General features: G+C 47.9%; 1 protein-coding gene across 1 annotated transcript in view; it reads left to right on the top strand.

The window, feature by feature from the left end:
* Positions 1-12610, top strand: part of COG4 (component of oligomeric golgi complex 4) — a 40599-nt gene that overhangs the window by 24274 nt on the left and 3715 nt on the right. Inside the window, 3 exon segments of the mRNA XM_017868746.1 lie at positions 1023-1188; positions 6150-6212; positions 9878-9902. Coding sequence (XP_017724235.1) covers positions 1023-1188; positions 6150-6212; positions 9878-9902 — 254 coding nt within the window.

The following is a 12610-nucleotide window of genomic DNA, read 5'->3' as shown; positions in this document are numbered from 1 at the left end:
CCACTGCCCTCCAGCCTGGGCGACAGAGCGAGACTCCGCCTCAAAAGAAAAAAAAAAAAAAAGATGGTATCCTTGGCTCCAGGATGCTGTTGATCAGCCATATATCTCATGGGCCAAATTTCTGTTCCCTGGACTAGACTGAAGGAGCTATGGGCCCTTAGACGGAGGAAAGAGAACAGGCAGTTCAGATGAATAATACCACCACTAGGTACCACTGTTACAGGCCCAGCACTATGCTAACCTCCTGCTCTTTTGAGGTCCTAATAACAACCCTATGAGGTAGGAACTATTAGCTCTGTTTTATAGATGAGGAAACTGGGCTTTAGGTAGATTGCATCCTCGTCAAAGATCCACCACTTAGGAGTAAGAGGTGGAATCCAGAACTGAGTGACTCAAAACCTGTTCTCAACTCCTACATGGTACTGCATTCACTAAGCCGCACAGCTTTTTTTTTTTTTGAGACAGTCTTGCTCTGTCGCCCAGGCTGGAGTGCAGTGGAGCGATCTCAGCTCACTGCAAGCTCCACCTTCCGGGTTCACGCCATTCTCCTGCCTCAGCCTCCCGAGTAGCTGGGACTACAGGCGCCCACTACCTCGCCCGGCTAGTTTTTTGTATTTTTTAGTAGAGACGGGGTTTCACTGTGTTAGCCAGGATGGTCTCGATCTCCTGACCTTGTGATCCACCCGTCTCGGCCTCCCAAAGTGCTGGGATTATAGGCTTGAGCCACCGCGCCCGGCCAGCCACACAGCTTTGTTGGAGTGCAGTGGTAATGGCTAAAAGCCTCATAAGCAATGGAGATTGGCCAGTCTCCTCTGTATGTTCTTGTCACATCAGTGTCCTTGAGGGGGTGCTGTTTACTTTCATACCCTGGGTCCTCAGGTCTCCTACAGTGGTCTTAAGGACTGGTTATACCCCCTAAAAGGGCACCTTGTGCTGCTGCGTCAGGGTGGTGGACACGGGTCTTTCTGTCCTGGTGGCCAGGTTGAGCACTGTCACTCCCTCTATACCATCCTGTCCCCCAGGGATGTTCTGTGTAACAAGCTGCGGATGGGCTTCCCGGCCACTACCTTCCAGGACATCCAGCGCGGGGTTACGAGTGCCGTGAACATCATGCACAGCAGCCTCCAGCAAGGCAAATTTGACACAAAAGGCATCGAGAGTACTGACGAGGCGAAGCTGTCCTTCCTGGTAGGTACCCCACAGCTCACAAGCTGGGTTGGTTTATCTTGAGAGGTTACAGTATGACTCCTTAGCCACAGTATAGTTGGCCTCTAGCTAGAGACCTTTCCTCCAGTATCTATATAGAAGAAAAATTCCTCCTTTAAGGGAAGTTCCTCCTAGAAGGTTCTGAAACCATTTGTTACTCGGGGACGTATTCTGAACAACCTGAGCCACAACAGCGGCTGGGCTGCCCAGCTGTCACCTAGCATTCATTCCCCAGAGTGCTGCCCAGCTGCTCAGGAGCCCACTGAGTGTCAAGCTTGGCTTGCATCTGCCACAGAACCAACTGCACCATCTGTGCCAGGCCACCAGACTGCTGCTCTGAGGAGAGGCCCGCAGCATGGGCAGGCGCCAGTCCTTCAGGCCTGCCAGCACTGCTCTACTAGCACATGTCTCAGGCTTTCATTTCCTTTGGAAAGGAGGCCTTATTAAAGCCCTTTGCTACCTGGAATGACAGATGTGATAAAGCAGCAAGCCTTGCCGTTGTGTGGAAAGGAGAAGCACAGGATGAAAAGATTTGTACAAAGCAACAACCAGTTTATGATGAGCCAGAGAGAATACAAATGAGTCCTAAGCTCAGGATCAGGCCTCTCTGGCACATGCTGTCTTAGCACGCACGGGAGTAGCACAGTCCGAATTCCATTCTGCTCCATCCCCCACATTGGCCACACTCTGAGTCTTGACTCCTGAGGCTCAGAGCCTGAAAGAAACCTCTAGTAGCAGAGCTGTCATCTGTAGTCCACAGGTGGGATTGGATGCAAAAATGTTCACGTGCATTTTTCTGGACACGGTCCTTAGCTTTTATGACACTTTTTTTTTTTTTTTTTTTTTTTTTTTTTTTTTTTTTTTTTTTTTTTTGAGATGGAATCTTGCTCTTTTTCCCCAGGCTAGAGTGCAATGGCGTTATCTTGGCGCACTGCAACCTCCGCCTCACAGGTTCAAGCGATTCTCCTGCTTTAGCCTCCTAAGTAGCTAGGATTACAGGCATGCACCACCACACCTGACTAATATTTTTTTAGTAGAGACTGGGTTTCGCCATGTTGGCCAGGCTGGTCTCGAACTTCTGACCTCAAGTGATCCACCCAGCTTGGCCTCCCAAAGTGTTGGGATTACAGGCATGAGCCACCATACCTGGCTATCATATTCTGAAAAGGATCTGTGACCCCCAAAAGAGTTCAGAGCTGTTACTTTCAGAGACAGAAGCCTAAACTTGCTAATATCTACCAACCCCTGTGCAGAGGAACCCATAGTAGCAGGTTATGAGACAGATCCAATATGGAAGCTGTTTAGGCAGCCCCACTCTCTTCCTGTCATAGAAAATGTTTGCCCTGGGCATGGTTTCTGTCAATCTAGGGTAATCATGGTTGCTGCCAAAAACAGATCAGATCCAAAAAACTGTTGCCTGTGAAATTTGTTACCTTTGGAGAACTTTGCCAAAATGCCCAGCAACCAGTATCACATCATGAACCAACTTAAATTTTTATTTTGTTTGTATTATTTGATTTTATTTACAGAACTTACTTTCATTTCTGTGCTCAGAAATAATTATTGGCTGCTTGCTGCCTACCACATCAAAGCTAGATGCCTTCGTTTAACCCTCCGAAATCTAACCCATCCCACCTTTCCAGTTCCGTTTTCTACCACTTGACTACACATCTCCAAAACCGGCCAGTGCATGTTCGCTCTGTGAGGACCTCCTATTAACACAGTTTCATTGTTTGAGGCCCCAGCAGATAAGACCAAAAAGAAAGGCAATGCTAAATGCTTGGTGACAGGTTTCTGGTTTTCCTGACACCAAGGATTTAAAATGTCATCACTCCCATTGCAGGGCCTATTTTTTATGTCACCTTGATTCATCTGGCTGTCAAGATGAATTCTCCAACTGTACTGACATCATGCACTGTGGGCAGGGAATAAGCCCAGTGAATACACGCTTACTAGGGCTGTCAGTACAGGGGAAACTTTGAAATCAATACCATTTGAACTCAAATCCATAAGTCCTCATGACAATTATTCTTGGTGCCCTTAAATGCCTTGGAAACACTTAGGGCCTTCATCCTTCAGCTGTCATGACAAGACAGTTATTTGGAAACTTGTGACATTAGAGGCCTCATGTTATGGCATATTAAAGAAAGATCTTTAGGGTTATCTGTCCACATCAAAGTGGCCTAAGCAGCACTGTCAGCATCATGACTTTCAGCATTGGCTGCAGGACACTGACAAGGGAAGCACTCTGGGGAAGCTTCTAATCACAGCCCCTGGGATTCTGAGATCTTCCTTTTACACTGAAATCCTGAAGCTCCTGACTCATGTCTCGAAGTCTGACTCCCCCTTACCTCACCCCTGCCTTCCTGATCATGCCACTAGCACACCAGTTCACAAGCAGTAGGATCCCCAGGCCCTCTATTACCTCCCACACATGGCCTCTAGATGAGTATTCTCGAACCACGGCTGTGCTCATGTGGCATTCACCTGCTTTAAAAATCCTCAGTACCAGCCCACTGTCCACAGGTCACAGGGCTAACTTTGGAGCAGAGCACCCAAGTCCCCATCAGTCTCTGCCCCTCGCAGCTCTACGTCCTGCCACTTTCCTTCACGTGTCTGTGAACTGAGTCTGCTATTTCCCAAATACCTTTTTGGGTTTTCTGCCATTCTGCACTTGCTTATATTATCCCCTTTCCAGAATATGTTCATTCACTGTCTTACTCATTCCACAAATATTTATTGAGAAACTTCTAAATTTCAGGCACTGTTCTGGGTTCTAGAGCTACACTGCCCAACATAGTAGCCACCAGCCACAGGTAGCTATTGAAATTTACATTTAAATTAAAAATCCACTTCCTGAGTTGTACCAGCTAAGCTTCAGGTGCTCAATAGCCACATATGGCTGGGGGCTACCGTACCAGACAGTGCAGTTAGAATATGTCCATCAACCAGAAAGGTAGACTGCTGTATAGACATGCAGTGGTGAAGAAAACAGGCTAGATCCATGCAAACAAGAAATAGATAAACCAGACAATGTCAGGAAATCCTAAGGACTGTTAAGAAAATATCAAATAGGACAGTGAGCTAGAGAGAGGCTGATGGGGGTGGAGAAATCTTCTCACCTTCATCTCCTGTCAGAATTGTGTTCTACCGTTTTATGTTCAGCTCAGCTACCAACTCTGCCATGGAACCTTCCTTGAATGCCTCACACCAAAACAGTTTGTTCTTTCCTCTGAATGGCCAGAGCAATTAGTGCCTTAATACTTTTGCCCCATGCTACTTTTTTTTTTTTTTTTTTGGAGATGGAGTTTCGTTCTTGTTGCCCCAGCTGGGGTGCAATAGCGCGATCTTGGCTCACTGCAACCTCCACCTCACAGGTTCAGGCGATTCTCCTGCCTCAGTCCCCCCAGTAGCTGGGATTACAGGCACCTGCCACCACGCCCGACTAATTTTTGTATTTTTAGTAGAGACGGGATTTTGCCATGTTGGCCAGTCTGGTCTCGAACTCCTGACCTCAGGTGATCCACCCATCTTGGTCTCCCAAAGTGTGGGATTACAGGCGTGAGCCACCGTGCCCATGCTACTTTTATCATTGGTATTTCTGCACCTAGTCTGTAAGGCAGTCGTGTTATGAAAAAAGTCATCTTTGGACCAGAGTAGGGAGACCTGAATTCATTTTTTTAGTTTATTTGTTTATTATAAAGGATATTATATAGGATACAGATGAAGAGACGAAGAGGGCAAATTATGGGGGAAGGGGTATGGCGCTTCCATGACTTCCCCAGGTGGCCACTCTCCAGGAACCTCCACCTGTTTATCTATCTGGAAGCTCAGAGACCCAAATTCTAAGCCTGGCTCCAGCTTTATGGCCTTGTCACTCTGAGTGTCTGTCCCTTACCCTGCTTTATTATTCTTCCTGGCATTATATAATGCATTTGTTTACTATCTGGCTTCCCTTCTAGAATGTCAGTTCTGAGGGGTGGACCATGTCTGTTCTATTAATTGCTTTCTCTCAGTGCCCAGAACCGTGCCTGACACATCCAGGTACTCAGTAAATATTTGCTGAATCAGTTGCTGTCTGACCTTGGTGAATCATTTTACATTTTTTTTTTTTTTTGAGACGGAGTTTTGTTCTTGTCACGCAGGCTGGAGTGCAGTGGCGCAATCTCAGCTCACTGCAACCTACGCCTCCTAAGTTCAAGCAATTCTCTTGCCTCAGTCTCTCAAGTAGCTGGGATTATAGGCGCCCGCCACCACGCCCAGCTAATTTTTTTTGTAGTTTTAGTAGAGACAGAGTTTCGCCATGTTGGACAGGCTAGTCTTGAACTCCTGACCTCTTGATCCACCTGCCTTGGCCTCCCAAAGTGCTGGGATTACAGGCGTGAGCCACCGTGCCTGGCCAAATCATTTTACCTTCTGAGGAGTCTCATTTCCTCCCATGTACTGGGCTTGATAATACGTGTTCTGTGGGGGGTATTTGGCAGACTACATGAGTTAAAGAATGAGACAATACCTCACAGGTGGCGGGCTCTCTGGAAGCTTTTCTTTAATGAATGTCAGGCTTTGTGTCACTGACCTGGGGCTTGACTATTTGGAGCCTCAGAACTTATCCCAGACCTGTATGCCTGAGTCATTTCTGCTCTGTAGGTAACACAGTACAAGAAGACCTGAAACCTGAGCTCACTCCCTCTGAGGTCCTGATAGCTTTAGGCTCCCTGGTATCAGACACAGAAGGAAGGGCCAGCCTGCTTCCCCATTTTGCCCAATCCAAGATCTGAGCATCCTGCTCAGATGTAGCGGTGTGGGCTTTCCCTAGCCCGAGTCTGAACTCCAGCCAGCCCTTCTCTGAGCTTCATGGAGCGCAGCTGTCAGCTAGTCTGGCACTGGAGTGGGTGGCAGGCACAGTCGGCAGGAAGTCACGTTCTTCCTTCCTCATCTCCCAGGTGACTCTGAACAACGTGGAAGTCTGCAGTGAAAACATCTCCACTCTGAAGAAGACACTGGAGGTACAAGGGAAATTGCCTATGGGTGGTCAGCAGCCACCTTTTCCCATGTTGAGAGAGAGCCCTATATACACATCATGGTGAAGACGCTTATCCTCGTGACATTGAGCCACACTCGAGGGGATTTCTTGGTTACTGACATGATAGCAAGGCATCCTTGGACCAGGGGGAAAAGCTCAGGAGTTGGAAGATGAGAATTCAAATTAGATCTTCCAGGCAAGGCACAGTGGCTCATGCCTGTAATCCCACACTTTCGGAGGCCAAAGCAGGTGGATCACTTGAGGTCAGGAGTTCGAGACCCGCCTAGCCAACGTTGCGAAACCCCATCTCTACTAAAAATACAAAAATTAGCTGGGCATGGTGGCACACACCTGTAATCCCAGCTACTTGGGAAGCTGAGGCAAGAGAATCACTTAAACCCAGGAGACGGTGGTTGCAGTGAGCTGAGATCGTGCCACTACACTCCAGCCTGGGGGACAGAACAGACTTTGTCCAAAAATAACACACACACAAATTAGATCTTCCAGCACACAGCTGGCGTGTGACCTTGGCCAAGTCTCTTAGCCCTCTGAGCCTCAGTTCTCTCATCTACGAAATAAGATACATAGCTCCATCCTGCCCTAATTTGGGTTTCTTTGATAGCCCAATGAAAAAACAGGATTGAGGCCAAGTGGCTCATACCTATAAGCTCAACATTTTGGGAGGCCAAGGCAGGAGGATTACTTGAGGCCAGGAGTTTGAGACCAGCCTGGGCAATGTAGTGAGATCTCATCTCTACAAAAACAAAAAACAAACAAACAAAAAAAACCTTTTTTTTTTAAAATCAGGATCAGGGCCGGGTGAGGTGGCTCATGCCTGTAATCCTAACACTTTGGGAGGCTGAGGTGGGTGGATCATGAGGTCAGGAGTTCAAGACCAGTCTGGCCAAGATGAAACCCCATCTCTATTAAAAATACAAAAACTGAGCCAGCCATGGTGGCGGCTGCCTATAATCCCAGCTACTTGGGAAGCTGAGGCAGAGAATTGCTTGAACCGGGGAGACAGAGGTTACAGTGCAAGATTGCACCACTGCACTCCAGCCTGGGCGACAGAGGGCGATTCTGTCTTTAAAAAAAAAAAAAAAAATCAGGATCAAAAGCACCTTATAAAAATGACAAATCCCTGTATAAATGTAGGAGATTAAGATAAGGTTTGCTTAATCCTATACAAAGCTGGTAGCTGTTATTTTTTAGAGGAAGGCAGCAGAGTATAGTGGAAATTGCTTGGGCTTTTAAGCCAAACACCCCAAGTTCAAATCTTCATTTGGCCACTCCCCAGCTGTGTGGCCTTAGGCAGAAGTTCTGTAACCTCAGTCTCCTCATTCATAAAAGAAGATAATGACCTCTGTGCCACAGGACTCTTACAAGATGAATGTGATAACATGAACCACTTAGTACATGAGAGGCATGCAGTGGTACTTATTAGTTGTATTAACAGTTAAAAATAATAGTAGCTGGGCCGGGCGTGGTGACTCATGCCTGTAATCCCAGCACTTTGGGTGGCCGAGGCGGGTGGATCACTTGAGGTCAGGAAGTCAATACCAGTCTGGCCAACATGATGAAACCCTGTCTCTACTAAAAATACAAAAAAATCAGCTGGGCGTGGTGGCATGCGCCCATAATCCCAGCTACTCGGGAGGCTGACGCAGGAGAATCGCTTGAACCCCGGAGGTGGAGGTTGCAGTGAGCCGAGATTGCGTCACTGCACTCTAGCCTGGGCGACAAGCGTGAAACTCCATCTCAAAATAACAGTAGCTGGGTGGCTTGTGCCTGTAGTCCTAGCTACTTGGGACCCTGAGTCAGAAGGATTGCTTGAGGCCAGGAGTTCGAGGCCAGCCTGGGCAACATAATGAGACCCCCCCCATCACTTAAAAAGGAAAAATAGGCGGGGTGCAGTGGCTTATGCCTATAATCCCAGCACTTTGGGAGGCCAAGGCAGGTGGATCACAAGGTTAGGCATTCAAGCCTGGCCAAGATGGTGAAGCCCTGTCTCTACTAAAAATACAAAATATAAAATCTAGCTGGGCACGGTGGCAAATGCCTGTAATCCCAGCTACTCAGGAGGCTGAGGCAGGAGAATTGCTTGAACCCAGGAGGTGGAGGTTGCAGTGAGCAGAGATCATGCCACTTCACTCTAGCCTGGGCAACAGAGTAAGACTCCATCTCAAAAGAAAAAAAAGGTAAAAATAGTGGCCAGGTGTGGTGGCTAACACCTATAATCCCAGCACTTTGGGAAGCCAAGGCGGGTGGATCACCTGAGGTCAGGAGTTCGAGACCAGCCTGGCAAACATAGTGAAACCCCGTCTCTACTTAAAATACAGAATTAGCCAGGTGTGGTGGTACACACCTGTAATCCTGGCTACTCAGGAAGCGAAGGCAGGAGAATCGCTTGAACCTGGCAGGCAGAGGTTGCAGCGAGCCGAGATCATGCCACTGCACTCCAGCCTAGGCAACAGAGTAAGACTCCGTCTCAAAAAAAAAAAAAAAAAAAAAGTTAAAATGGTAAAATCAATTTAAATTTAACAAAATAAAATAACAGCATGGAGAGATCACTTCGTGAACTACTGGAAAATGAGGGGCCCAGTTCTTCCCCGCTCCCAAACTCAGCCTCTGGGAAAGAAGTGAGGCCAGGGCCCTGCCTCCACAGTGAACACTTGTACAAAGGAGGATGCTTTGCAGCAGAGACAAAGGGCTTGGTGCACAACCTGGTGTGAAGTGTGGGCCTTATGCTGGCACACTGAGGAGGAAGCTGGAGCCAGCACACAGAGGAGAGAGGGGTGGCTCAGAGAGAACAGTCAGCCGGGTGTTTATAGTACTGTAAACTGCATTACGTTAGGAATTTACCCCCAAAAAAGCCTTAAAATGGGGGATGGAATACAATAAGGTGGCATAGGCCGGAGGCGGTGGCTCACATCTGTAATCCCAACACTTTGGGAGGCCGAGGCGGGCGGATCACCTGAGTCAGGAGTTCGAGACTGGCCTGGCCAACATGGAGAAACCCCATCTCTACTAAAAATACAAAATTAGCCAGGTGTAGGGGTGCATGTCTGTAATCCCAGCTACTCAGGAGGCTGAGGCAGGAGAATCACTTGAACCCAGGAGGCAGAGGTGGTGGTGAGCTGAGATCATGCCATTGCACTCTAGCCTGGGCAACAGCAAAACTGTGTCTCAAAAATAAAAATAAATATGGTGGCATAATGTACCGATAACATAGTATCTGTTGTCACATTGTATGTGTTCAACAAGTTGGCTGTCATCGTTGGTTTTTTTTTTTTTGAGACGGAGTCTTGCTCTGCAGCCCAGGCTGGAATGCAGTGGCATGATCTCGTCTCACCGCAGGCTCCACCTTCCGGGTTCACGCCATTCTCCTGCCTCAGCCTCCCGAGTCTGGCTAATTTTTTGTATTTTTAGTAGAGACAGGGTTTCACCGTGTTCGCCAGGATGGTCTTGATCTTCTGACCTTGTGATCCGCCCGCCTCGGCCTCCCAAAGTGCTGAGATTACAGGCATGAGCCACCGTGCCCGGCCCGTTGTTGGGTTTTTTTTTTTTTTTTTTTTTGAGACAGAGTCTCACTCTGTTGCCCAGGCTAGAGTGCAATGGCACAATCTCAGCCCACTGCAACTTCTGCAGTTCTCCTGCCTCAGCCTCTGGAGTAGCTGGGATTATAGGCACCTGCCACCATGACCAGCTAATTTTTGTATTTTTAGTACAGATGGGGGTTTTGCCATGTTGGCCAGGCTGGTCTCGAACTCCTGGCCTCAAGTGATCCACCCGCCTTGGCGTCCCAAAGTGCTGGGATTACAGGCATAAACCACCTCTCCTGGCCTTGTCTTTATTTTATTTTATTTTATTTATTTATTTATTTATTTTGAGACCAATTCTCGCTGTGTTGCCCAGACTGTAGTGCAGTGGCATGATCTCGGCTCACTGCAACTTCCACGATTCTCCTGCCTCAGCTTCCTGAGTTGCTGGGATTACAGGCGCCTGCCACCATGCCCGGCTGATTTTTGTATTTTTAATAGAGATGAGGTTTCACCATGCTGTCCAGGCTGGTCTCAAATTCCCAACCTCAGGCAGTACGCCCGCCTCAGCCTCCCATAGTGCTGGGATTACAGGCATGAGCCACCATGCTTGGCCTTTTTTTTTTTGAGATGAAGTTTTGCTCTTGTTGCCCAGGCTGGAGTGCAATGGTGCAGTCTTGGCTTACTGCAACCTCCACCTCCCAGGTTCAAGCGATTCTCCTGCTTCAGCCTCCCAAGTAGCTGGGACTACTGGCGCACACCACCATGCCCAGCTAATTTTTGTATTTTTAGTAGAGACAGGGTTTCACCATTTTGGCCAGGATGGTCTCGATCTCTTGGCCTCGTGATCTGCCTGCCTTGGCCTCCCAAAGTGCTGGGATTACAGGCATGAGCCACCACGCCCAGCCGACATCATTGTTTTTAAGTCATGGCACTTTAGACTCTTTCTGACCTTATCCTTAACATGAGTCTGTTGGGTTTGGGAAGTAAAATTTGGGGAAATATTAGAAATTCATATGTGAGCTTATGACTTTCATAGAATTAGCCAAGTAAAAGAGCTGAAAAACCTATTCCCATAAATCCCAGCCGCCCTTAGATTTGCATTTCACAGATGTTCTTTCTTCGCCCCATCAGCAGCCCTTTGAGATAGGCAGATCAGGTGGCATGACGTTCAGCTTACAGGGGAGGTTACAAGACTACTCGAAGACAGTAAGTGTCAGGAATACTGTGGGAGTGAAGGGCCTCTGTCTGCTAGAAGAGTCCTTCTGAGTTCTTCCACTCTGCTTCCCCTCTGGAGCCAAAACAGCATGAACTTTCTAAGGAGGCTACAAGAAATGTGGCAGCTCCTGGCAACCTAAAACACAACTTTCAAGCAGTTCCCCCTGGAGAGTACTACACCTACACTGTAGTGTGGTGATTAGAAACAGGCATTCTGGGCTGGACACGGTGGTTCACGCCTGTAATCCCAGCACTTTGGGAGGCTCAGGCGGGCTGGCCAACGTGGTGAAACCCCGTCTCTACAAAAATACAGTAATTAGCTGGGCATGATAGTGGGTGCCCGTAATCCCAGCTACTCTGGAAGCTGAGGTGGGAGAATCACTTGAACCTGGGAGACAGAGGTTGCTGTGAGCCAAGATCATGCCATTGCACTCCAGCCTGGGTGACAGAGCGAGACTGTCTCAAAAAAACAAAACAAGACAAAACAAAAACAGGATTTTTGGAGTCAGAATACCTGGCCTAGAGTCCCAGCTCCATGATTTATTTATCCACGTTAAAAGACGGGTCTCTGCTGGGCGCAGTGGCTCACACCTGTAAATCTAGCACTTTGGGAGGCCGAGGCAGGTGGATCACCTGAGGTCAGGAGTTCGGGACCAGACTGGCCAACATAGTGAAACTCCATCTCTACTAAAAATACAAAAATTAGTTGGGTGTGGTGGCATTCCCAGCTACTCGGGAGGCTGAGGCATGAGAATCGCTTGAACCCGGGAGGCAGAGGTTGCAGTAAGCCGAGATCACGCCACTGCATTCCAGCCTGAGCAACAAAGTGAGACTCTGTCTCAAAAAAAAAAAAAGAGAGACAGGGTCTTGCTTTGTTGCCCAGGCTGGTCTTGAACTCCTGGGCTCCAGCGATCCTCCTACCTTGGCCTCACAAAGTCCTAGGATTACAATAGTGAGCCACCGTGCTCAGCCTTTCATGACTTACTGCCATGACTTTGAATAAATTATTAACTTCTGTGCCTCAGTTTCCTCATCTGTACAATGGGGATAATTTTACCTACTTCATAAAGGAGATACTTTTTTTCTGAAGGTCAGAGTAACTTACGGTAGTTTTTTTTTTTGTTTTTTTTGTTTTTTTTGTTTTTGAGACGGAGTCTCGCTCTGTCACCCAGGCTGAAGTGCAGTGGCCGGATCTCAGCTCACTGCAAGCTCCGCCTCCCGGGTTTACGCCATTCTCCCGCCTCAGCCTTCCGAGTAGCTGGGACTATAGGCGCCCGCCACCTCGCCCGGCTAGATTTTTGTATTTTTTTAGTAGAGATGGGGTTTCACCGTGTTAGCCAGGATGGTCTTGATCTCCTGATCTCGTGATCTGCCCGTCTCGGCCTCCCAAAGTGCTGGGATTACAGGCTTGAGCCACCGCGCCCAGCCCAGTGTTCCCATTTTATAGACAGGAAAACTGAAGCTCAGAAACTTTAAATCATTTGCCCAAGGTCACTCAACTAATACATGACTGAGCCAGGACTTGAACCTAGGAATGTCTGACTCTAAAGATAGGAAAAACTTCCAGCCTGGGCGATAGAGCGAGACTCCGTCTCAAAAAAAAAAAAAAAAAAAAAAAAAAAAA

The sequence above is a fragment of the Rhinopithecus bieti genome, unplaced genomic scaffold (assembly GCF_001698545.2).
Source record: "Rhinopithecus bieti isolate Rb0 unplaced genomic scaffold, ASM169854v2 scaffold_2574, whole genome shotgun sequence".
Taxonomy (NCBI): Eukaryota; Metazoa; Chordata; class Mammalia; order Primates; family Cercopithecidae; genus Rhinopithecus; species Rhinopithecus bieti.
Note: the sequence above shows the minus strand (reverse complement) of the source record. Positions and strands in the feature narration are given on the sequence as shown.